Source organism: Oryza sativa, chromosome 1 (genome assembly GCF_034140825.1).
Source record: "Oryza sativa Japonica Group chromosome 1, ASM3414082v1".
In the NCBI taxonomy this organism is placed as follows: Eukaryota; Viridiplantae; Streptophyta; class Magnoliopsida; order Poales; family Poaceae; genus Oryza; species Oryza sativa.
Window position 1 is genome coordinate 3,030,070 of NC_089035.1, and position 25,324 is coordinate 3,055,393.

General features: G+C 52.0%; 8 protein-coding genes across 8 annotated transcripts; 5 read left to right on the forward strand and 3 right to left on the reverse strand.

Moving 5' to 3' along the window:
* Positions 1-3,619: 3,619 nt before the first annotated feature.
* LOC107281783 (uncharacterized) lies at positions 3,620-4,438 on the reverse strand. The gene has a single exon (XM_015791867.3). It carries the CDS (start codon positions 4,388-4,390, stop codon positions 3,830-3,832), a length of 561 nt encoding a protein of 186 aa, XP_015647353.2. The 5' UTR covers positions 4,391-4,438; the 3' UTR covers positions 3,620-3,829.
* Positions 4,439-9,484: 5,046 nt separating this feature from the next.
* LOC4324084 (uncharacterized) lies at positions 9,485-11,067 on the forward strand. The gene has a single exon (XM_015792499.3). It carries the CDS (start codon positions 9,580-9,582, stop codon positions 10,870-10,872), a length of 1,293 nt encoding a protein of 430 aa, XP_015647985.3. The 5' UTR covers positions 9,485-9,579; the 3' UTR covers positions 10,873-11,067.
* Positions 11,068-13,048: 1,981 nt separating this feature from the next.
* LOC136354934 (uncharacterized) lies at positions 13,049-13,823 on the forward strand. Its single transcript, XM_066306818.1, has one exon. The coding sequence runs from the start codon at positions 13,059-13,061 to the stop codon at positions 13,689-13,691; it is 633 nt and encodes a 210-aa protein (XP_066162915.1). The 5' UTR covers positions 13,049-13,058; the 3' UTR covers positions 13,692-13,823.
* Positions 13,824-14,381: 558 nt separating this feature from the next.
* Positions 14,382-15,480, reverse strand: LOC112937859 (uncharacterized). The gene has a single exon (XM_026022922.2). It carries the CDS (start codon positions 15,395-15,397, stop codon positions 14,690-14,692), a length of 708 nt encoding a protein of 235 aa, XP_025878707.1. The 5' UTR covers positions 15,398-15,480; the 3' UTR covers positions 14,382-14,689.
* A 192-nt stretch (positions 15,481-15,672) lies between these two features.
* On the forward strand, positions 15,673-16,708 carry LOC4324085 (uncharacterized). The gene has a single exon (NM_001425718.1). The coding sequence runs from the start codon at positions 15,692-15,694 to the stop codon at positions 16,574-16,576; it is 885 nt and encodes a 294-aa protein (NP_001412647.1). The 5' UTR covers positions 15,673-15,691; the 3' UTR covers positions 16,577-16,708.
* A 544-nt stretch (positions 16,709-17,252) lies between these two features.
* LOC107278339 (probable glucuronosyltransferase Os01g0157700) lies at positions 17,253-19,381 on the forward strand. The gene is made up of 3 exons (NM_001425719.1): positions 17,253-17,863; positions 18,057-18,411; positions 18,504-19,381. The coding sequence occupies exons 1-3, from the start codon at positions 17,286-17,288 to the stop codon at positions 19,230-19,232; spliced, it is 1,662 nt and encodes a 553-aa protein (NP_001412648.1). The 5' UTR covers positions 17,253-17,285; the 3' UTR covers positions 19,233-19,381.
* Positions 19,382-19,479: 98 nt separating this feature from the next.
* Positions 19,480-22,346, reverse strand: LOC4324086 (mitochondrial import inner membrane translocase subunit TIM14-1). Its single transcript, NM_001425720.1, has 3 exons — positions 22,196-22,346; positions 21,102-21,280; positions 19,480-19,858 (listed from the first exon to the last, which is right to left on the reverse strand). The coding sequence occupies exons 1-3, from the start codon at positions 22,196-22,198 to the stop codon at positions 19,702-19,704; spliced, it is 339 nt and encodes a 112-aa protein (NP_001412649.1). The 5' UTR covers positions 22,199-22,346; the 3' UTR covers positions 19,480-19,701.
* A 141-nt stretch (positions 22,347-22,487) lies between these two features.
* Positions 22,488-25,125, forward strand: LOC4324087 (cell number regulator 8). The gene is made up of 3 exons (NM_001406089.1): positions 22,488-22,898; positions 24,202-24,404; positions 24,610-25,125. The coding sequence occupies exons 1-3, from the start codon at positions 22,634-22,636 to the stop codon at positions 24,847-24,849; spliced, it is 708 nt and encodes a 235-aa protein (NP_001393018.1). The 5' UTR covers positions 22,488-22,633; the 3' UTR covers positions 24,850-25,125.
* Positions 25,126-25,324: the final 199 nt, after the last annotated feature.

Sequence of the window (25,324 nt, forward strand, 5' to 3'; positions counted from 1 at the left end):
CGAGCTAAATGGGCCGGCCGGCCCAAGACGGCCCAAGCGCGCGCGCGGGAGGGGAGGAGAGAGAGGGCCGGTGGACTGGGCTCACCACGCGCGGTCCCGGGTGGGACCCGCTTGTCAGCGGCTCGGCTCACCGTGCGGAGGGAGCACGCGGCGCGGCGCTAGGGTGGGGGAGGGACGCGGTGCACGCGCGCGGTTCGCGGTGGACGCGGATGCGGCGGGCCCACGCGCAGCCTCACGGCTCGCGGTGGAACGCGCGCACGGGAAGGGACTGACCGGGGTCGACTCGACCCGGCCTTGGCTGTGCTGGCGCCGACGTGGCGCCTACGTGGCTGCCACGCGGGCCGGCGGGAGGTAGACGACGACGCCGGCCGGAACAGACGGCGGTCGACAGCGGCGAGCGACGGAGCAAACCACGGCGATACAGGCAAAAGCGAGCACACCGGGTGTTTGCACGTGACGAGGGGAGACGAGCCAACGGCTCGGATTCGCCGGAGGGAGCTTGACGGCGGCGAATCGCGGCGGCGGCAACCGGCGGCGGGAAAAGGGGAAAACGGCGACGAGGTCACGAGGGGCCAATTCCCGGCGGCGAGAGCATCTACGAGGCTACGGGAATCCGATGCTAGCGTTGGATTGGGCGGAGCTACGCCGAGCGAGGCTGGCGACGAGCGGGTGCTACGGAGCTCGGGCGGCGACGGTGGCGAGCACATGGCGAGTGGCGGCAACGGTCGGGGCGGCGCCGGCTAGCTACGGGGAGGCTACTCGTGCTACCACCGAAAGCTAGGGGGGAAGGAGCGAGGAGGAAGAACGGAGGGAGACACTACCGCGATGAGGAGGGGCGCTGTGACGAGAGGCCGACGGCGCGGGAGTAATCTCTCCGGCCTCGGGCCGAGGAAGAGGAAGAAGAGGGCGCGCCCGGAGTCCCCTTCCGCATCCTAGTGTGCACCGGCTCCTCCGGCACACACGCGACGACGAACGGCGACGGCGAACAGGGGCGACGGTGGCGGCGGGAGACGAAAACGAGGGAGATTGGAGGGGGAGGGCTTGGGTTTAAATGGGCGGCAATGTCGGTTTGGGAGAGGGGAACCGACATTGGACGGTCAAGGCGCGAGCTGGCGCTCGGCGCTTGCGGCCAAAACGGCGTCAGGGCGGAGGGAGGATGACGCCGGCGGGGAGGGGAAAAGAAAAAGAGGGAGAGAAAAGGGGGCTTGCCCCCTTGCCTCTTTGGGGAAAAGGAGGAGGGAGCGGGGCGACGCGGCAGAGGGAGGGGGGAGGCTCTGCCTCCGTCCCTTGGCGGCTTGTGCGGGAGTGGCGGGGCCGAGGCGATGACGACGGCGATGACGGCGGGGCGGTTTGGAGCGGCGCGACGACACGGGCGACAGGCACGTGCAGGGGCTGACGGCGGCGGCGACCGGGTGGTCGGCCACCACGGCACGCGCGCGCGGGTCGCAACGGGAGGCGCGGCGGATGGAGTGGCGCGGCTCGGGCACGCGCACTGGCTGCGGGGCCGAGCGGCTGTGCGGCTGCAGGCGTGGCAGGGCAGCGGGGCCGGGCGGCGCAGACGCGACGCGGGCGAGGACCACGCGGGCGCGCGCGCGAACGACGCGCGGGGAGCAGCAGCGAGGGCTCGACTCGGCGCGGGCGGCTCACGCTCACGCGCGCGCGGCGCGCGGGCGGAGCGGAGGGGGAGGGAGGCGCTCGGCGCGGCGGCTCACGCGCACGCGCGCGCGGCGCGCGGGCGGAGCGGAGCGAAGGGAGAGAGAGGGCGAGAGAGAAAGGGAGAGAGAGCGAGCGCCGGGAGGGAGGGGAGAGGGCCGGGGGAGAGGGGGAGATGGGCCGAGAGAAATTCGGCCCATCGACCCCGGGGGAGGCAAAATAGACTTTTGCGGAGGAAATTGATTTGGAAGGATTTGGATTCGGAATTGAACTCGACGATAAATCGGGGATTTGAGATCTTGAGATGGCACGGACACTAGACGACAAGCGAAGAAACAAATTTCGCAATTAGGGTTTTTAAGAGATAATTTTCCCGCTAGGCGCCACGACGGAACGGGCGCTACATATAAGTGTGTCAGTGTTATAGGAGTTTGTTTAAACCGATGTTGCCGACATCGCTGCATGTTGTATTCCTGGCATTAGTGGCAATTCTCAGAGGGTAATCACAACCACGTTACCAGGGCCACTTACAAATCGAAAGTTGTTCCACTAAGTAGATCATAATTGTTTTAATAAGTAGATCGAAAATGTTTTAATCGTTTAAAAAGCTGAAACACAACCAAATCATCTCATAAAACATTTTGCTACAACGTATGAAACAACGGTTTTTGAAGCAGTTTCACCATATATAAAAATAATGTTTTAGCAAATAGCGAAATGGTTCAATTCATTGCAACATTTAATCTATACATAGTGAAACAACACGAGTATACTTGCTGAAACATTGTTGGTAGAACAAAAAATGAAACGGATTCTCAGCGTTTCCGTAATATGTGGGTGATTTATTGCAACGGCGCATGTGGTGGGGATGGCGTGGAGACGTGGCGCCCGATTTTTTCAGCGCCCGTCAGGCGCCCGACGCGGGGCATTTTCGACATTACCACCATTCAAAAATAGGGGGAATGTATAATCACGATCAGTTCATTATACGCGCATAAAATGAACTAATTAATAACCACAGCCACTATGAATGCGTTCACAACCACAATGAATAATCATGAAAATTTTTGAGGGGTAAAAAGAAAGAGCCGCAGGCTGTTGAAAGCATCCGACTCAACAAGAGCTCAGTTCAATTTCTATATGCCCTTAAAAAAAACAATTCTTAGTATCAAATACTGCCTACCGTAGCTGTTGAATAATCCACACACTACCTCTTCACTCTACCCTTTTATTGCGTCCACTCGAGCACTGGATAATTTTGCATACGAAAACTATGGTTGCAGAATTGTTTGGTCCATGTCCTGCTTCCGTTTCCCTTTTGTAATGTAGTTGTGAGCTCGGGATCTGTCCGTAGCCCAACATGACTGTATCTCTACTCTATAATAAAGAGACCGCTGTCGCTGTGATATTCTGTCTCCCTGTGATACCAGCACTGTTTCCTGGGACTGGTATCGATCAACAGGTTAATTTGGAGCGTCACGGGCTAGTTCCGGTCGGTACTAGCTCGGGGCGTGACATTATAATTCAAAACCTACATGCAGATGCTCCTTCTTTTCTTTCTTTCGAAATTAACCAAACAGATATATACAATGAGTCTATCTGTTCATTGAGCGATTGTGCATTTGTGCAGCATAGCAACAAGCTAATCCAGATCACGTTCCAGTTTTTTAATTCATGAAAATAATGATAAATCAATATGTCAGTTGATCAAACCCCCAAAAGATACAGACCAAAGTATATTAACAACCCCCAGAAAAAATATATCAATCCCCAAACTTGACAGAAAAAAAAAAGCTCCACGATGTTCTATTCCTGAATTACCACGTTGCAACCTGTGCATATTAATAATTGAACAATCAACAAGCTATCAATCCAGGGTAGAAATTAGACATCACATCATCAACAAGCTATCAATCCAGCGTAGAAATTAAACATCACATCACCGGATGAAGAAGTAATGCGGACATCATGGAAAAAACACTGGATTGAAAAAAAAAATTCCACAGAATTCAAGCGCACAAACGCAACCAAAATGGCAAAATGTCCAAACAATGTTTCAGAATTCATCGATCAGACAACATGAACAAGTAACAAGGCAGGAACATGTCGAGTGGCAAACACGAACAAAACTATCGACAGAGCAACGAGGGATCAAGCATACGAAGTCTCGACGGAATCAGTTGGCGCCGGATACATCCTGCCGGGCGCCGACGGCCAACTCGGTGCCCAACTCCGCGTTCCCTATCGCGGCCTGGAGGTCACCATCGGCGGCGGCGAGCTCCTCCTGGATCAAGCCGTCGACGCCAGGGAGACGCGGATGGTCCAGCAGGAGGAGGACCGCATCCAGGTGACTGCGGCAGCTGTCTACCATGGCGAACGCTTCCTCCACGTCCTCCACGGAGTCATGGAGCACGACCCCGGCGTTGCCCTCCGGGAAGTATTGGTCGCCCAGCTGTTCGATCCCGATCACATCGCTGAACACGAGGAGCTTGGCCCCGTTCATGACGGACATCGCGAAGGCGAGATCGCTGGACGCTTCCCCGAGCGCGCCCAGCACGCGCTGGATCCTGTCGCGCGCGGCCGCCGCCGCCGCGTTGTCCGCGAGCAACGGCGCCGCCAGCGCCAGGTGCCCCTGCGCGGCGGCGAGATGCCCCTGCACGCGCTCCATGCGGGCCATGCGGCTCGCCGCCTCCACCACACGCTCCCGGAACCGCGCCCTCCACGCCTCCGCCGCCATCTCGCTCCCGCTCTCGCTCGATCGCTGGGTGTTCGGCAGTTTGTTTCTGGAAGGCTTCGCTTCGCGGTGTGATATGAAATACTAGTACTAGTACGAGTAGGTAGATAGCAGCAGCCAGCCTGGAAGATACGTGGGGCCCACGGTTGTAACGGATTATTCACCTCGGGGCCGAGTGAAAAAACACCCAAAATGTAGGTTTAAAAGGTAAATTACTCACGGTTAAAAACGCGGGCGCACGATCTGTCAGTGACACAGAGAGACGGTAATTTCCAGTGTCTTCTCCGGCAAGCCACATTTCTCCTCCTCCCGCAGCGCTCATCTATAAATTGCGTCCTCGTCTTCGTCTTCGTCTGCATCATACCACCAGTCACCACACGCACGAAACCGAAGGGAGAAGGGCACAGCTCGATCGATCGGCGGCGATGGACGAGTGGGAAGAACTGGCGTGGAGATTGCCTGTGACGCTCATGCGCGTCAGCTCCGGGATGGAAGACGTCAAGCTGATTGAAGTCGCCCTCGGGAAGTTCCAGAAGCGCGCTGCTATGATGGGCAGAATCCTTGACGGGACACCGGCGGCCATTGCCGAGCAAGAGTTCGATGATCCTGCACCAGTAGGAGAATGCCCCAAAGTGAGCCTCGAGAAAGCCCACCGCGAGATCTCGCACAGCGCCGCTAGCCACGCCATGGCCCGCGGCGTCTTCTTCCTCTGCGCCGTCCACCTCCGCACGCAAGACGAGCCGCCATTTCTGCATTGGGACGCGCGGCATCAGGTCGCCATCGGACACTTCGAGCGGGCGATGCGAAGTATTACGGATGCCATGGGGCATTACGCGGCAGCCAAGGACGTCGTCGTCGTCAACGAGGCCTTCCTTCCGCAGGAGGACGTGTGGCGACGGTGGGCATCGGCGGCCAAGCTCCTCATCGACCGCGCCGCCTCCCTCACCACCCAGGCTCTGGACGAGGCGCGCCAGGCGCACCATGTCGTTGCTCTGGGGTACTCTGAGGCATGGTAGATTCTGCATCAATGGGGCGCTCGATCAGCGGCGATGGACGAGTGGGAAGAACTGGCGCGGAGATTGCCGGTGGCGCTCATGCGCGTCAGCTCTGGGATGGAAGACGTCAAGCTGATCGAAGTCGCCCTCGCGAAGTTCCAGAAGCGCTCTGCTATGATGGGCAGAATCCTTGACGGGACACCGGCGGCCATTGCCGAGCAAGAGCTCGATGATCCTGCACCGGTAGGAGAACGCCCCACCGTGAGCCTTGAGAAAGCGTACCGCGAGATCTCGTACAGCGCCGCTCGCCACGCCATGGCCCGCGGCGTCTTCTTCCTCTGCGCCGTCCACCACCGCACGCAAGACGAGCCGCCATTCCTGCACTGGGACGCGCGGCATCAGGTCGCCATCGGACACTTCGAGCGGGCGATGCAAAGTATTACGGATGCCATGGGGCATTACGCGGCTGCCAAGGACGTCGTCATCGTCAACGAGACCTTCCTTCCGCAGGAGGACGTGTGGCGACGGTGGGCATCGGCGGCCAAGCTCCTCGTCGACCGCGCCGCCTCCCTCACCACCCTGGCTCTGGACGAGGCGCGCCAGGTGCACCATGTCGTTGCTCTGGAGTTATCCGAGGCATCGTCGATTCTGCGTCAATGGAGGGCTCGATTGGTTCAAATTGTTTCCGGTTCCATGTAAAAGTTTCAGAATTGTGACGCATTTTGATCAAATTTGGGACACGGCCGCCGCTGTTAGGAAACGATAGGCCAACAAACGATAAAAAATAATAGATCAATCACAAAAGACACGAGATTTAACGTGGAAAACCCTCCCAAAATAGGAGAGAAAAAACCACGGGCGCCAGCCAGCAAAATATCTTCACTATATCTGAGGTGAGGTTACATCACCACACGACGGCTTACAAGAGGTATATATATAGTGGAACCCTAAAAGAGATAATGATCCGCTACGACAGAAGCTGGCTTTTATTAAGTAGAAATGAATTCAGATGACAACTCAGCAGCCGCTGCCGCTAGTGAATGGAATACGCGATGCATGTTGTGTCTTGAATCTGCTGCGGCTGATGTTAGTGATGATCATCAAATGTATGCGTTTGCACGCGAATGGGCATGATTGGTACGCGCGCGCGATGGCATCGACGTAGTCCGGATTTACACCGCATGGCGCATCCACCCGAACCCAAGCCAAAAACTCTACCCTCCGCCGCGGATTTGGTCGCCGTCGGCGACCTAATGTCACACGGCATTGGGCCGCCTCCACCGCTCGCAGCCAGCCGTCTCCAGCGACCCAGCTCCCAATCCGAGCCATCCAGTCTCTTCAGCATCTATCACTCGTTAACTGTGCTCCGTTCCCCCTCTTGCGCCGCCGTTCGCTGGGGTCAACCCCCTGGTCCAAGACTACGCGGTAGCGTCATACGTCGGACGGGTGGGCTGGCCTAGGTAGCCAAGGCCCCGACGGCCTCGGTCCATCCCATAACAGGCCAAAATCGCATGTTTGCATTTACGATTTTGCTATATATCTATCGATAAATTTTCTCTTAAAAAATTAACAGGTGTACTGTAATTACACTGTAACTTTCATGTAATTACAATTTAATTTGTACGTAAGTTTTAAAAAATTTTCAACCGTTAAATTTGTTTGAAGATTTGTGCAAGTGAGAAAGAAAAAAAATCACAACGTGTACAAATGTGAGGATTCGTTCCCACGATCTCCGTTTTTACCAAAACTAGCTAGGTGGCCCGCCCAATTGTGCGGCTAGCACCCAGTCAAAAATATCTATTTTTAAAATAATTTTACTTAAAGTTTATTAAATAGCTATCTCGTTGTTTTAAGAACTTAAAAAATCAAACCCTATCATCCCCCGTGTTTCTAATTTTATAGTTCAAAGTCATACCCGTTGTTACTCCTTACACTTTGTCACCCTCTTCCTTCTTTGTTTGCTCAATCTACCACTGCTTCTATTCTCTCTTTGGAACCTTTAAATCTTAGACATTGTAGTTTTTTGAGTTTATTATCATCGTTGGGTTTCATTTTTATAATTTTTTGAAGTCCCGTCAAACGTTGTCACTTGTGTTGTCACTATACTCCTCTACGACTCATCTGTTGCCTCATCTCTTAATTACATTGGGATTTTAAAAATCAAATATGATTATCATTTAGATTCATTTTTTACTTTCTAAAAGTTACGCCAAACCATCACTGGCTTTGCCACTGCACTTCTCTACGGCTCATCCGCTACCTACCATCTTTATTGTCTTTGGGATTTCAAAATCAAACATAATTATCATTGGGGTTTATTTTTTATTAGTTACATACAAGTTACATGTAATTACATCACGATTGTATTATAATTACATTGTCAAATTTTTGATTGAAAATTATACAGGTGATCCCGAAAAAATAGAAATTGAGCTGAGCGCTAGTTGAGGTTGCCGCTTTCCAAAGCCCGTGGATCTTTTTTTTATTTTACCCCTAAAAAGTACAGTACATGACTATTCATTGTCCTTTTTATTTTCGAAATTAATCGAACAGATATACAGAGTGAGACTATTCTGTTTCCTACTTTCAGTTGTTCATTGGGCAATTGTGCATTTGTGCAGCAAAGCCACAAGCTAAACCAGATCGTGTTCCAGCGCTCTAATTAGTGAATAAACGAATATCTCAGTTCATCACTTAATTCCCCAAAAGATACAGAGCAAAATGGCATCTTAACAACCGACAGCCAAGCTCTTTTCTTAAATCTCAATCCCCAAACATGACAGTATCCCCATGACGTTCTATTCTTGACTTAACACGTTGCAACCTGTGCATATTGATAATCGAACAATCAACAAGCTATCGATCCAGGTAGAAATTAGATATCACATCACCGGATTAAGAAGTCATGCAAATATCAAGGAAAAACCACTGCATTATCGAAAAAAAATCCACAGAATACAGGTGAGAATCAACGTACATCTAGCACAAGCGCACAAACGCAACCAAAATGTCCAACAAATGTTTCAGAATTCATCGATCAGACGACGACACAAACAGGTAACAAAGCATGAACATGTCCAACCAATGTTTCAGAATTCATCAATCAGACGACGACACAAACAGGTAACAAAGCATGAACAAGTCGAGTGAGAAACGCTCGCGAGTAAGCGACGGACCAACGAGGGATCAAGCATACGAAGTCTCGACGGAATCAGTTCGCGCCGACATCCAGCCGGGCGTCGTTGGCCATCTTCTTCCCCGACTCCACCTTCCCAATCGCCGCCAGGAGGTCATCAACAGCCGCATCCAGGCGCTCGTTCTCGATCAAGTCGTTGACGCCAGGGAGATTCTCATGGTCCAGCAGAAGGCTGATCGTCTCCAGGTGTCCGCTGCACATGCCAATACGGGCGCACGCTTCCTCGGCTTCCCTCTCGGCTCCACGGAGCTTGGCGCACGCGTTCTTCTCCGCGGCGTACTCGTCCCCAAGATGGCCGATGTCGTGGTAAGGCATCAGGGGGTCGTGGCTTCCTCCGCGGAGCACGAGTAGCTTGGCCCCTACCATGAGGGACATCGCCGAGGCGAGCTTGCCGGACGCGTCCTCGAGCGCGCCCTGCGCGAGCTGGATCCTGGCGCGCTCTGCCGCCGCCGCGTCGCCCACGAGCATCTGCGCCTCCAGGTGAATACGCGCGTTGTCGACGAGGAGCTCGAACGCCTCAACGAAGAGGTCGTCCACCTCCGCCACGCGCTGCCGGAACCGCTCCCTCCATGCCTCCTCCGCCATCTCTCTCTCTCTCTCGCTCACTCGACGCTCGGTGGGTGTTCGACGGTTTGTTTCTGGAAAGCTTCGCTTCGCGGCGTGATTTGAAATAGCCAGCAGCAGCAGACAGCCTGGAAGAGACGTGGGGCCCAAGGTTGTAACGGATTATTCACCTCGGAAGAATGTAAAATACTCGCGGTTAAAAAAATTAAACCGCGGGCGCACGAGTTGTCAGTGACACCGAGAGACGGTAATTTTCCGTGTCTTCACCGGCAAGCCACATTTCACCTCGTCCAGCAACCTTGTCTATAAATTGCGTCCTCGTCTTCATCTCCATCCAAACCGCCACACACACGCGCGCGGAAAACACTCCCAATCCCAAACCGAAGCGAGAAAGAGCTCGAGAGGGAGAGATCGATCGGCGGTGCCGGCCGCCGGCGATGGACGAGTGGGAGGAGCTGGCGCGGACAGTGCCGGCGACGCTCATGCAAGTCGGCTCCGGGATGGAAGCCGTCAGGAAGATCCAGGTCGCCCACAGGAAGATCCAAGGGCGCGCTGGTTTGATGCGCAACATACGCTTCGGGATGCCGGCGGCCATCGCCATGAGCCTCTTCGACGACCCGGCCCCCGTCGGAGTTTGCCCCACCGTGACCCTCGAGGAGGCCCGCTGCGAGATCTCGCGGGGCGCCGCTCGCCACGCGATGGCCGACCACGTCTTCGTTCGCTACGTCGAGCTCCTCGGCATCCAGCACGAGCCGCCGTGCACCAGCAGGGACACCCACCACCGGGAGGCCATCCGCTTCACCGCCATGGCCCTGGAGAAGGTCAGGGAAGCCGCGTCGCTTGCAGAGGCGGCCAAGGACGCCGTCGACATCGCCGAGACGCTCCTCCCGCAGCCCGAGCTGAAGACGGAGTGGGCGTTGGCGGCCCAGGACCTCGCGGAACGCGCCGACTACGAAGCCACCCAGGCGCTGGAGTTTGTGAAACGGGCGCGCGACGTCGTCGCTCTCGAGTTCTTCGACACCTGGAAGATTCTGCGTCGCGGGAGAGCTCGATCGGCGGAGATGAAGGAGTGGAGAGAGCTAGCGCTGAAAGTGCCGGGAACCATCATGCTCATCGGCGACGCCGAGCTGGAAACCCTCGAGTTGATCCAAGCCGCCGTCAGCAAGTTCCAGAAGCATGTCGAGTTGCTGCAAGAGGTACGCCATGGGACGGCGACGGCCACCGCCGTCGACAACTTCACCGACCCGGACCCCGAGGGAGCCTTGCCCACCGAGCTCCTCGAGAACGCACGCCGCGGGATGTCCAAGAGCGCCGTTCGCCATGCGAAGGCCCACCACATCTTCGCTCGCTACGCCGCGTTCCTCGGCATCCAAGGCGACGAGGAGTACCGCAGCTGGGACAACAAGCACCAGGAAGCCGCCGGCAGCATGGTCGCGGCGCTGAAGAAAGTCATCGACGCCGTCTCGGATGCTGAGGCAGCCAAGGACGCCGTCGCCATGGTCGGGATCCTCCCCTACCAGTGCCCGCTGTGGGAATTGTGGGCGTTGAGGGCGCAGAACCAGACCTCCTTGTCCTCCTTCAACGCCACCCTCGCGATACTAGACGTGCGACAGGCGCGCGAGGCCTTTTTTGTGGAGGTCTTACGCGCCTGGTTGATTCTGCGTCGCTATGGATCTCTTCAACTCCTGGATGATTCTGCATCGCTCTGGAGTTCCTCGACGCCTGCATGATACGTTGACACCGCGTCGCGAAGCACGCAGGTTACCCGATCGAGCTAGCTTGGTAATCGATCGATTGGTGGACTCGAAATTCTTGATCAGTTTGAAAACAACCACTTGGATGTTTCTGTTTCTTCTGGAGTTCTACTACCAATTTGTTTCATAGTTCATTCCAATTCCATGTAAAATTCAGAGTTCAGAGACGCATTTACTAGTGTGATTGATCAAATTTGGAACACCGCCGACGCCGCTGCTAGCAAATAGAAATGATGCGAATCTGCCGCTGAATCTCAGGTTATGATGTACATCATCTAGTTATGTGTTTGCACACGAATCCGCATGATTGGTACTAGTTTGGTACGCGGTGCAGTGTTGTCTCCGGCCGCGTCGTCTCGTCCGCGCGCGGTGGCACCCGTGGTGCCAGAGCTTTCTGGGAGGGACACCATGCCGAGGCCGTCCGCCACGCCGGTCCGCTCTGTCGCTTGCCTACGCGGGCATCGGCGTCGTCCGGCGCGGCCCGATCACGATCAGATCGCGAGCCGCACCGCCACGCCGTTGTCCTCGAGTTTTGAATCGTTATCCCGAGCGCATTACACATATATGCAATCATTTCAAAGCATCGACTTAGCACTTTAGCAGTAGCAACAAGTGGTTCAAATGTTCAGCCGGCTTCAACTCTCAAAATACATGCCAACAGTTTGCAGGGAGACACGTGCAATCCCACGTAACAGTTTGCTAGTATATTTTTTTCCTCCGTCTCCGGTAGGGTCGCCGGCGGCGACCGGCACAGTACAAATGGATTTAACCGGCGGCCGTCTCTCTCTAGATCTCTCCCGCTTGCCAATGCCCGGCCGTGGTGGTGACGTGGTGTACTGTGTACTGTGTACACGGGCCCAGACTACTAGTCGCTCCTTGCGTTACGCGGCTGACAATTGGGTCCCACGTATGTGGCCCCATCTCGTCAGTGGTTCAGAAACAAAGGAAGGCCCCACGAACGTAACGGTTCATTTACCTCATTCGCCTCCGGGACCGGGATGTTCATCGCCGGCGGCCGCCGCACTATAAATGGGATTAACCGGCGACAAATTCCTGCGACTTTGCCAAGCAAGCAACCAGAACATGAACTACTATTTGCCTCATTCTATCTTGGATTCTCAAAAGGATCATTTCATTGCAAACTGATCACTGTTTTTTTTTTTTTTTTTTTTTTTTTTTTTTGCGGGGAAAACTGATCACTGGATTTAACTGGTCTAAGAAGAGTATCTCTTGCATTTGGTACCAATTTGCAACCCATATGATTGCACAATGACAAAATCGAACTAAAAGCTGAGACAACATTACACCAAAAGTAACATTTAGGTATCTATCTAATCGACGTCTGATCGGTCGCCGAGGGCGGCGCTGATGAACGCGTCGGTGTCCACCATCAGTTGCCGTGCGGCCTCGAGGTCACCGACGGCGGAGGCACGCTCACCGTCGACGTGATCGGCTACGCCAGCCGGGGCTTCCCTGCGGCGCAGCAGCATCTTGACGGCCCCGAGGTGGCCGCGGCAGCGATCCAGGGCGTCGCACGCCTCCTCGGCTCGGGCTTTGGCTAGGCGAAGGTAGAACAGAGCGCGGCGCACCGCGAGGTCGTCGTCGTGGACGCGGCCGTGTCGACTGGGAATCCGCCCCTGCGCGATGAGGCCGCCGCGGTGGCGCGCGAGGAGCCGGGCCGCCTCCATGTAGCACACGGCGAGGCCGAGCGCCCTGGACGCCTCCATGAGCAGCTTGTCCCCCGCGCACGACGCAACGGAGAGCTTGTCCACCCGCGACGCCAGTTGCTGCTCCACGGCGGCGAGATCTTCGCGAACGACACGGACTCTCTGGTTGATGGCGTCCACCCGCCACCAGAACAGTGGCTTCCATGGGTTCTCCTCCTCCGCCATCTCTCCCCCTCTCGCTCGCCTCGCTCGTTGGGTGCTCGACGATTTGTTTCTGGAGGAGGCTTCGCTTTCGCGGCGTGTTCTGAAATACTAATAGCCTTCCCGACGAAGTGAACCCCACATGCAGCGCAGTATAAATGGAGAAGCGGGCCCACGCTGTCATTGAGAGATCGGTACAACGTGGACTCCTGTGGCTTGTCGAGCAAGCAACCTTCCTCGAACAGCCGCCGCAACAAATATCCTAACCGTGTCACGCTTCCGGCGAGCGCAGCCATGGCGCGCGCTTGCGCATACAACCCGCGGAAGAGAGAGCGGGAGAGGTCGCTGGGAGAGGAGGAGCGGTGGATGAAGCTGGCGAGGACGGTGCCAGCGATCCTCATGCGCATCGGCACCTCTCGGAAAGCGATCAAATCCACCATGAAGGGCATGAAGGCCATGAAGGCCGCCAAGAGAGGCGATGGCGGAGTGTTCTCCGACCAGATGCGCCACGCTTCCGAGCACCTCGATGGCGCCCACGGCAGGATCGCGCGGCTCATCGCGACGCACGCGGAGGCCGGCCACTTGTTCGTCCACTGCGCCGCGCACATAGGCGGCCTCAAGGGCGGCGGCGGCGGCGCGCCGGCGTGGCAGGCGTGGGAAGGCCACCGCGCCGACGCCGTCCTCCACGCCAGGGACGCGCGGTGGTGGCTGTGCCGCGCCGGGGGGGCTGTCGAGGCGGCGCTGGACGTGTTCCGAGTCGTCGAGGGGAGGAGCGGGAGCGGGAGCCACCGGCCTCGGGAGGCCAAGCGCCTCCGCCGCCGCGCCCGCGACGACGTCTCCAAAGCGCTACACGCTTTGACGGATATGCGCCACGCTATTGTTCTGGAGTTCTTCGACGCCTGGATGGTTCTGAATCAGAATCGCTAAGAGCGCGCGCGCGTGGCGTCTCCCCAATTCGAAGCAGCCATCGTCAGTCTCTGTTCATCTCTGCAGGTTACGCGTTTTGTCAGATTGCTGAGCTCGCCATTATCGATTGAGAGTTTCAGCTTGTAGATAAACGTGAGATCGGTTGATCCGTCGTGATGATCAAATCATGAAATAAAGAAGTCAAGTGCAGGTCTCTTCCCCCTGATAACATTTTGAATTGTGTGAAATTCAGAGACGATCCTGAATGCTCAATCCAAACAATTTCAGTTCGATTCCTTTGACGAACGACCCAGGCAGGTCTCAGCCAATGTTTGATTGCGTTCTAAAAGGCAATTTCGCCAACTCTCCCATAAACTTTCTCGAAAAAAACTCTCCCGTATTTGTTGCTCTGACGCAGAATTCAGAAACAGAGAGCGTTCTCGTAGGCCGGCCGGTTCTCTGACGCTGTTAATTTTGGGCAGTTTTGATGATTTTGGTCCAATCAGGTTGGGACTTAGATGGATTCCGTGCATTAAAAAATCATCCAATTTTCATGGCAATCATAAGAATGCTGTAGCATAGTAACAGCATGCTGTTACAGTTATTCTGTTGTCAACGGGATGCGATTTCAAGCGTTTTTACACTATGCAAATCCATTCACCAGGAAGGCAAAGTAACAAAACAAACAAGGGCTAAACAAAGGGTACTGGGTACTCGAGCAGATCGATTATGCACATTGACGAGACAATCAAAATCGATCGAACATTTTGAATGATCGCACTAACAGCAAGGAGGTCAATCTCATGTCAGGTTCGAATCATCAAATTGATCAGAAGTTTCAGAAGCACAAGGGCCTCAGGCTGTCAGGCAGCCGAGATCACAGCTACAGGAAACGAAAGAAAAACCGACACCAACCGACCAACTAGTGATGAAGCGATCAAGCGAACAATCCAATCCTGCAGCAGACAGATTGACCAGATCGATCACCGGAGATCTCAATTCAATTGACGCCGCCCTAATCAGAACACCTCCTCCCGCGCCATGGCGGTCATGGCAACGAGGTCCACCGCCAGGTTGAGCGTCTCTCTGAGTTCCATGAGGCCGTCGATTTGCTCGGAGGCGGAGAGGCCATGCATCCACGGAGCCATATCGTCATCGCCGCCGTCGTCGTCCTCTTCCAGCGCCACCAGGTGCTCGGCGGCGCACACGTGGACGCGGGTGGCCTCCAACCGGTCGTGCAAACGCCTGGCGGTCTCGGCGGCCACCTGGAGCCGGAAGTGGACGAGCCACACGCGGGGGACGTCGATGCCGCCGTCGTCGACGGAGCGGAGCGGCACCGCCGGCGCCCACGCTCTGGGCGCTTCGCCGCCGGGCGCGAGGAGGGTGGCCGCGCCCATGTTGGCGATGGCGAGGCCGAGCTCCGTCGAGGCGGACTCCAGCATGCGCCGCGTCTCCTCCGCCACGGCCACCATCTCGCGCCACGCCTGCCCGTCGAGGACACCGAACAGCCCGCGCAGAAGCCCGTGGAGTTTGTGGCAGTGCGCGTCCGCCATGACCACTCGCCGCTGGAACAGCGCCATCCAGGTGAGCTCCACCTCCACCTCCATCTCCATCTCCATCTCTCTCTCTCTCTCTCTCTCTCTCTCTCTCTCTCTCTCTGCTTCCGCGAGTGCTCGTTTTTTCCGAGGCTTCGAATGATCCGAGTTTAAAAGAGAGCGTATCTCCATGCGGGGCCCACATGGCAGTACTTGCGTCTACCCAATGACAGGTGGGCCCATGTCTCATCCCCTCCGTCTCCGTCCGAACTAGCTCGCCGCCTCGCCGGCATAAGTAACAGGGGGTAAATCAATTTCCTGCGGCTTCTCACGCAAGGAACCCAAATTACTATCCACTGTAATTAATATCCTCGCAAAAATCCGCCGCCGCCGCCGCATCCATACAAGTAGCCTCTTTCTTCCACACGCGGAGGCGGTGCGTCCACCGCCATTACACAAAGGGAGAGAGCTCGGGGGGTCGTTGGAATGGAGAAACCGCAGCGCGAGCAGATGGCGCTGATGGTGCCGGAACTTCTCCTGGTCGTCGCCACCTCGGAAGGAGCCCTCGCCAGCATCGAGCTCGCCTGCAACCTGCTTGACAGCATCGAGTTCGATGTCCTCGTCGACATCGCGCATGGCGTCCCCTTCAACACCACCGGCGGCGGCGAGCAGCCGTTGTACATGGGTGGCGGGTGCGGCGGCGGCGGTGGCGGCTGGCGCGGCGCCAGCCGTAGCTTCGGTGTCCCCATGGATAGCACTGGTGGTGGCGAGGGCAGCTTCAGCGTGGACGCCCTCGCTTACGAGCCGTTCACCTTCGGCGTCCCCATGGACACCAGCGGCGGCGGCGTCGAACACACCGGCGGCGACGGGGCGGCCACCAATGTCGCCGCTGACCACAAGGGGCGCAAGGCCGGCATCGACTACTGGGCCAACACCCTCGCCAGCGCGTTCGCCACCGACGGGCCGCTCAACGCCGCCCACCGCGAGATCACGCGCCTCATCACGCTCCACGGCGTGGCCGCCCACTTGCTGATCCGATGCCTCGAACTCCACGACTTCCCGCACGGCGACGAGGCGGCGTGGCAGAGGTGGTGGGAGCACCACGACGCCTTCGTCCCCCGCGCCCACGACGCGCTCCTGAGGCTGAGCTCCGCCACGTCGGCCTCCGCCGCGGCCGAGGACTTCCTCCGCTTGAGATCCGCCTTGTCCCCTGGCCGGAACGATTGGCCGTCGGAGGCGAAGCAGCTCGTGCGCGACGCCAGGCGCGACATCGGCGAGGCGCGGGACGCGGTGATCCTGATGCGCGACGACGCTGTGCGCGAGTTCTTCGAGACCTGGATGATCCTGAAACGATCGCAGGCCAGCCGCTAACCCAATCGCCTCTGTTAGTTTTTTTTTTCTGCTTGTTCAATCCCCCAGAACATTCAGAATCTTACTTTGGACAATTTTAGGGAGGAATTCGTCCTAGCTTCTCTGTAAACATGATCATTTGATTCACTGATCAGTGGAAGTGAACTGGTCAACTTTTGCTTGAATAAACCTTTGTTGGAATAGATCAATTCAGTCACATTGGTTTTCTGAAACTTTGCCTGTTGAGTTTGATGTTCGCTTCTGATGCAACTGCGTTCTTCACATTTTATTTCTCGAATTGCCATAATGTTCAGTAATGCTCGATGAGTATAGCATAGCAATCCAAGCCTACAGTTTGTGCCCTTGACTTGATCACTTGAACATTTCGGCGACTCGGCCTGACCAGTTAATTGGACTGGAGATGGCGGCAACGACAAATGTTGCATCCAATCGATTCTCCCTGATTAAAAAACACAGCTCATTCGATCCGACAGTGATGCACCGACATCCAACCGTAGGGTTGACATTCTCCAGTTCGTCAACGACAGTCGTGGTAGCCACGAAGTTGTAGGCAAGTCAACCATTTCGCTGCTGGATCTTGGACTCGCTATATATATCAAACGTGTAGTCTTCCCAGTTCAAACAAATTCAATCCAAATCTCGAGCTCCCACGCTTCCATTTGAAAAATTCAGGATTGATTGTTTAGCACTAGAGAAAAGAATTTGTTGAATGTTTCTGGGAATGGACTCGGAAGAGAGGTCCAAGAAGAGGCTGCGGCTATGGAGCAGAGCCGTCGTCCACTTCTCCCTCTGCTTCGCCATCGGCGTCTTCGCCGCGCTCTTGCCGCTCGCCGCCACCGGCGCCACGTCGATCGACAGCATCCGCGCCTCGTTCCGGCCAACGGTGGCGGCGACGCCTCCCGTTCCGGAGCTCGACCTCTTGCTGATCGTCACCGTCACGCGGCCGGACGACGACGACGACGACGGCATGTCCCAGGAGGCGTCGCTGACGAGGCTCGGCCACACGCTGCGTCTCGTCGAGCCGCCGCTGCTGTGGATCGTCGTCGGAGCCGAGAACACGACGGCGACGGCGAGGGCGGTCAACGCGCTGCGTGGCACCAGAGTCATGTTCCGGCATCTCACCTACGCCGCCGAGAACTTCACCGGCCCCGCCGGCGACGAGGTAGACTACCAGATGAACGTGGCGCTGTCTCACATCCAGCTGCACCGGCTGCCCGGCGTCGTGCACTTCGCCGCCGCTTCCAGCGTCTACGACCTTCGCTTCTTCCAACAGCTCAGGCAAACTCGGTGTGTTATATTTCTATACTTTATCTTGCAGCTTTCAATATATTCCTTTCATTGCACTGAATATTTTCAACAGAAACAAAACACAAAATATTTGGACAAATTCTGCTGTGTTATGCATTAGTTTCGTGTAGATTAGTTCAGAAAATATTCAAAATGCAGCACATTGACATCTGTTGTCCGATCCATGATACAGGGGCATTGCAGCATGGCCAATAGCTACTGTGTCATCAGCAGATCAGACAGTAAAATTAGAGGGACCGACCTGTAACTCATCTCAAATCACAGGTTGGTACTCAAAGGACTCAAGCAGCAATATAACAGAGACAACCTGGGACTCAAGTAGCAACACAACACAGACAACCTGGGACTCAAGCAGCAACAAAACACAGACAACCACTCTGGCTGCACTAGATACCAATGCAAGCAAGCAAAACTCAAGCTCTGGACCTCCTGAAATAAACATGCACGCAGTCGGATTTAAGAGCTCAATGCTATGGGATTCAGAGAGGTTCACCCGCAGGGATAACTCATCAACAGGCATAAATCAGGTTTGTCAGTCTAAGTTCCAGCAAAAATAGCATACACACAATTGAAACCAGAACTTGATAACTTACCTGACCATGGTTTTTGGTGATACCAGGATTTAATCCAAGCTGTACGACAAATGATGATCAATGATGAGGACAAGAAAAGGGGAATCCCTTCTGATTGTTCTGATTCACAGATAATGCTGTGGCACCTTGACATGCCAAGGCATACCCCAAAAATTGAACAGGCGACTCCAGAGAAGGAAAGTCTAACGAAGGGTGATGAAGAGGAATCCCATGACATGACACTAGACAATGTTGTGCCAAAAACTGAAGAACATGAGACTTTAGAGAAGGAAAATCTAATGAAGGGTGATGAAAAGGGATCCCATGACATGATGCTAGACAATGTTGTGGCAAAAATTGAAGAACAAGAGACTCCAGAGAAGGAAAATCTAACGAAGGGTGAGGAGAAGGAATCCCATGACATGATGCTAGACAATGTTGTGGCAAAAATTGAAGAACAAGAGACTCCAGAGAAGGAAAATCTAACGAAGGGTGACGAAAAGGAATCCCATGACATGATGCTAGACAATGTTGTGGCAAAAATTGACGAACAGGAGACTACAGAGAAGGAAAGTCTAACAAAGGGTGACGAAAAGGAATCCCATGACATGATGCTAGACAACGTTGTGGCGAAAATTGAAGAACAAGAGACTCCAGAGAAGGAAAGTCTAACGAAGGGTGATGAAAAGGAAACTCATGACATGATGTTAGACAATGTTGTGGCGAAAATTGAAGAACAGGAGACTCCAGAGGAAGGCAAGACTAAGGAAGGGTGACGAAAAGGAACCCATGGCGTGATGTTATTAGTTACATCGTAGAGCATCACCATGTAATAGATAGAAGAAAGACTAATTCTACCTTCATGTATATTAGTGATCCCATAACCATGTGGCACATAACTGCCCAAAGTGTCAAAACAGTGAAAAACCTGATCTGAAAAGGTCAAATATACTGTCCTTTTCTTTTTGTAACACATCAAAATTTCGGTTTATCATCTAAGTGCTGGAACTAGAGATAGGAACAAAGAACAAAGACTAATTCTACCTTCATGTATATCAAAATTTCGGTTTATCATCTCCCTTTTAGGTTTTCCTTGTTGCTTTTCTTCTTTGTTTCCCCTGTTCTATCTCTTTCACCTTTCTTGGTGATATTGTAAATACTTTCTATTCTCCTTAATATAACTCCAGCTTAGCCTGGCTTTGGTTTCAAAAAAAAAAAAAGGAACGAACAGTGCATATTATATACTCAAAAGACTGATCCACCTCCTTTTGTTTTACCTAGCAAAACATCTTTGGCCTCATTAATCTTCGAAGCAAGGTAATGACTGCCCCCTGCATCCGGATGATTGGCAACCATGACCTTTTTGTGTGCCTCTTTAACCTTCTCAGGATGGACATTTTCTCTGGAGGCATCAAAAGAAAAAAGAGACCAATGAACAATAGCAAGAATCATAGTGTGCCTCAAATTGAATATTAACAATGACAAGTTGAAACATCACCAACAAATATACTTCTACAGATGCAGCAATGACTGGACAGACATGTCCACATGCCTTCTGCTCAAAGCTAGAACGGACAACTCAATACCTAATCCAACATGCTAGTACTGATTACACCAGAAATTGAAAAATAAGAAACTTTCCATACCTCAAGAGTTAACAAGTCTGACTCCAGCAGTACATTTTTTCAAGAAAACAAAGATATTTTCAGCGCAAAGTAAAAAAAAAAAAGTAAATCGTGACTAATGTCGTCACATATTCAGAGACATGGAAAATTTAACCGACATTACATTCAGAGACAGGGGAAATTTAACCGAATTACATCCAAAGTGACCCATGGATGTCTGGATGATGAAAGCAAAAAATACAACACTGATATAACAGCATTTCAACTAGGTATCTGGCACATTGCACATTTGTTGTCATTGTGGCTGATTGAAGATGGAAATATGATACCAGCTTGAGATGATAGTTCTACTCTTCTACATATACTGTCTATTTGCTCACATCAATGTTTAGAAGGACCAAGGGAGTACATGGCAATTCAGTACTTATTTGACACTTAATGCAAAGTAATGCAAAAATTAAGAAAATGCATTATGCATGTGGTGGTTGAGAAAGGTTCATTCAGCCCTATTCCATAAATCTATATACAATTCTAAGAGGGTTTTCCTATAGAGGGGATTACTCTGAATTTTTTTAAGATTTTGTTTAAATATGAACTAAAATATAAGGATTTTGACCCTAAACCTAACCCCATCTATGGCTTTATCTGAAGTCCAAACAGGTTAATGGTCAAATTTTACAATCTGATTTGTAAATGTTAAAAGCTAGCTGTTCCATACACTCCTAGGAGGCTCTCTTATCAAAAGCATTTTCTGGTGGAAGGGCAGAGTATCCTTTGCCTTATTTATAACCTGTTCATCTGTAGAAGAGAAATAGCTTTTATTGAAGTTATTGGGACCGATTGTTTTAAGTTGATTGCAGTTAATCAGTCATCATCAAGTGTGTGCTCTGTGTCTTTCGTGTCCAATATTTCAAAAAAAAAAAACACATCCCCAGTATACATATGAATAGCTGTATGCTAAGAGTAACATAAATAATAATCAAATGTGGTGCACATATTATGCTTTTATATGATATGTACCTGACACCCAGGATTAAACCAGCTTCCCTTCGGGCCATTTCAGGTTGAAAACCACCTTCATAGAATTTGCGCATCCTGGGAACTATAGGCCTTGCTTTATAAGCATGCCAAGCTTGGATGCTATATCTACTGGCAAGAGCAGCGGCTGCCACCGCAAGTCCTGCTATAAGTGGTGCAGCCTGCATAAGTTGAATATATATTCATGATTGAAAATGAAAATCGAACAACAGGATAACATATAATCCAGAAGTTAGATAAATTAAATAGCATGAGAAGACAATAGGAATTGCTCACATATTATGAAGTAACAGGCCATCACAGTTACCACTTACCAGATTAACTATTGCTGCAATAAATGGCAATGGCTAGCGAAATGGTCTATCACTATCAAGTTGGCTTCATTCTAATATTTACTCTATGCAAGACTTGACAATAGGCAGTGTATGTACAAAATTAGAACACCATTTAATATGAATACCATGCGAAAGATAAGGAGGAGACAGAAATTTGCTTTAACTTCTAAGAGAATGGGAAATTTAGAGATTTATTAGTCTGGTTATCTGTTCCACTTGTTAGAATCAAATAAAGCAGGTAGCGAGACACAACTGTTTGGCAGGCAGCACAGATGGGACAATTACTTACACTGAAACAACTACCCAGAAACTTAATTTCCCCACTCTAGTTCTACTCAACATGGATGAACAAACTCACAAGTAGGTTATTCACACTACGGCTCAACAAATCTGCAGGGCAGGGAAACTTGGTCACAAAATGCAGCAAAAATCACCACTACCAAAGGATCTAAAACACCATCACAATACAAATGTAGAACTTGAAGCATCGACAAGTTGAACTCTTCTACCTAGTTCTCCCTTAGCCCTTGTCTATACGCATCCCTTCGGATTGCCAAATAAACCGAACTAAAAAATCCCACGAACTGAAGGGATTGGGGGTTAAAGCTAAACTCATCCCATCCAAACATGCCACTATCGATGGAACTCTGCATTACTCCCAACTAAATTTATTCCCATACACATACAACCACAAGCAAATATGGAATAAACTTGTGTGCTGTAGCAAAGATGACTGCTCACCATCTCCCCCACCAATCAGAGCAGCCGCTGAACAAAAGAGGATCAGCGAAGAGGCGCAAGGGGATACACGCCTACTCGCAGAAGTCGGCGATCGCCGGAGAGGCGGCCGGAGGCGGTGGAGGTGGGAGAGATAGTAGGGAAGAACAACCCTACTTGGGCTGGGCCGGCTGGGCCTTTCAAAACCAACTCACTGGAATACGTCTTCTTCCTAGAAAATACGCTTTCTAAAGCAGACGACGCTCTTTGGGAGTCGCACGCTTTCACCCTCTTCCACCTCTCGCCTCTCTCCCTTGATCTCTTCGCTGCGAAGCCATCTTCTTCTCGGTCTCCACGCGCTTTCACCTCCGTATTTTACTCGCGCCCTTCTCTCTCTCCTCGACCTCATTCGCCTCGCCTCGCGTCTCGTCTCGTTCGCCCCTCGCCACCACGCAACACGCCATGGGCGCGGCCGACGACGCCAACCACCGCCACGAGGAGGCCAGCCCCCTCCTGCCACCGGGCGGCGGCGGCGGCGGCGGCAAGAAGCTCCACCAGTCTCCGCCTCCATCGCCTCCGGAGGCAGCCAAGTGCTGCGCCGATGGAGTCCCCGTCGTTATGGGCGAGCCGCTCGGGGCACCCGCACCGCCGCGGGAGAGCTGGAACTCGGGGGTGCTCTCCTGCCTCGGCCGCAACGACGAGTTCTGCAGCAGCGACGTCGAAGTGTGTACGTGCATGTCGATCTCAGATCTCTCGGGTGTTGGGTTGGGGGGGGGGTTGCGTTTGCGTGCGTTTCTCGCTAGCGATTCTCGTGGTTTCGTTGTGGGGAGGATCTAAAAGAAGAACACGCGGTTTGGGTCGCGTCGATCGAGCATGATTTTAGGTGAAGCGATCAGATTATCTAGGGATTTCTCTGGCAATGAGAGGTCCATAAATTGTTGGAACTGATTGCGATTGTTATAAGATCTGTCTACTTCTTGTTCTTGGTCGATTCTTGGGCGTAAATACTTCAGAAGTTATTTGGGAATTTCTCACTATTTAATCATAATTGATTGAAATGTTAGAATTGATTCTAGCTTTGCAAATTTCTCCCTTTGGGGCGTTAAATACACTAATTTTGTATTAACCACTTCAAGATTAAGCTGATTTCTCCTGACTATGATACACATTTTCAACTCGTAAGAAACTTACAACATACTTCCTCCGTTTCACAATGTAAGTCATTCTAGCATTTCCCATATTCATATTGATGTCAATGGATATCTAGATTCATTAATATCAATATGAATGTGAGAAATGCTAGAATGACTTACATTGTGAAACGGAGGGAGTACTTGCTTTCTCAGAGTTGGTAGTCATAATTAGCATTTAAATTGCTGTAGTTGAATTGCAATCTTACTTCTAGTTATGGATCTGTGCAGCTAATGGACATGCTAAATTTATCTTGACAATGCTGTCCTATGTAGCCAACTATTACATTTTACACTAATGGTTGGAATGATTGTGGCCAGCTTGTTTTGATTCATTCGAAAGCATAAAACTTGAAAATTATCTTTTCCCCTTTATCAACCTACTTAATCTTTGGTATTTGTTTATTTCCCTTATTTTAATTGCTTTGGTTAATAATTTTAAGCTGAATTATAAACTTGACAAGCAGATATAGCCATGTGATGTTGTATGCCGGGTTTTCTCAGCATAAAGTTTTTGCATAGCACAAACTCTTGTACATAGACTGATCCTAGGTTGTCTTTGCACTTAAATGAATTCTCATCAAGTTACAATGGCCTGTTGAACTACTCAGTTGAAACATCACCTGAGGATCTTTTGTCACATATTCATGATGACCCCCATAGTGTACGCAATTCACAAATTGACAGGTTCTGCATATCTTGGCTACTGTGAATTAAGGTTAAGATGGGGACTCAAGGGTCATAAAAAACAACCTAAGGGTCATAACAAATGTTTTTTTTAAATGCTTGTGTAGTTGTATGTGTCCCTTTGAACTGATAATTGTGTTTCGATTTTATCAGGTCTTCTTGGAAGCATAGCACCATGTGTGCTGTATGGTAGTAATGTTGAGAGGTTTGCAGCCAGACCAGGAACTTTTGCAAACAGCTGCTTGCCTTACACTGGCCTCTATATGCTTGGGAATGCTCTCTTCGGGTGGAACTGCATAGCCCCATGGTTCTCTCATCACACTCGTACAGCTATTCGTCGACGATACAATCTTGAGGCAAGTTTTGTCTAGTTGCCTTTGTTTACTTTTGTGTATGATTTTCTCAACTAACAGTGAGATAATATTCGTTAATCGCCACTCCTGAAAGCTCTTAACAACGGTCCAAACTTGGAATTTCTGCCTTCTGCACCATGAACTTGTCTCTCTGGTGTCACTCTAAGCAATATTTTGACATGGGTTGCTTTGCGTGTTTGTCTTTCAGGGTAGCTTTGAGGCTTTCACTAAGCAATGTGGGTGCTGCCATGGCCTTGTTGAGGATGAGGGGAACCGTGAGCACCTGGAGGTTGCCTGCGACCTTGCAACTCACTACTTCTGTCACCCTTGTGCGCTCTGCCAGGAGGGACGCGAGCTGCGGCGCAGGGTCCCCCATCCTGGCTTCAACGGGCGATCTGTCTTGGTCATGACGCCACCAAAGGAGCAGACTATGGGTCGTGGCATGTGAACCGTGCCAAACATCTGCTCTGCTCTATTTGCACTTGAGCTATTATGTGATGAATGTTCTCTACTGCCTTGGTGAAACTCTGTATGTTCGTCGGTAAATATGAGTCTTGTGTGATATGGGATCATGATGGACAATGGAAACTCCAGCCTGTTTCTCTGAATTGTGTTGATCGTCTTCGGTCTTTCTGTTCCGTATGGACCGCTTGTGTATTCTGTCATTCTGAATAACATTGTAATACTGTATCACGTTTGTGTTGGCAATCCACTTTTAAACTTATCGATGTGAAGCAGATGTGTCAAATGGGCACCCTTGCGGCCTTGCCTATTTGAAACTGCCACTCAATGTGTTTATAAATCTGCTGGAAGTTGTGAATTTTTTAACGGTTTTGAATTCAGTGAATTCAAATAAACCGAGATAGAATGCGTGTGCCAGTTTAGTCGCGAAACATTCAGAATTCATCGAAAATTGCTAAAAA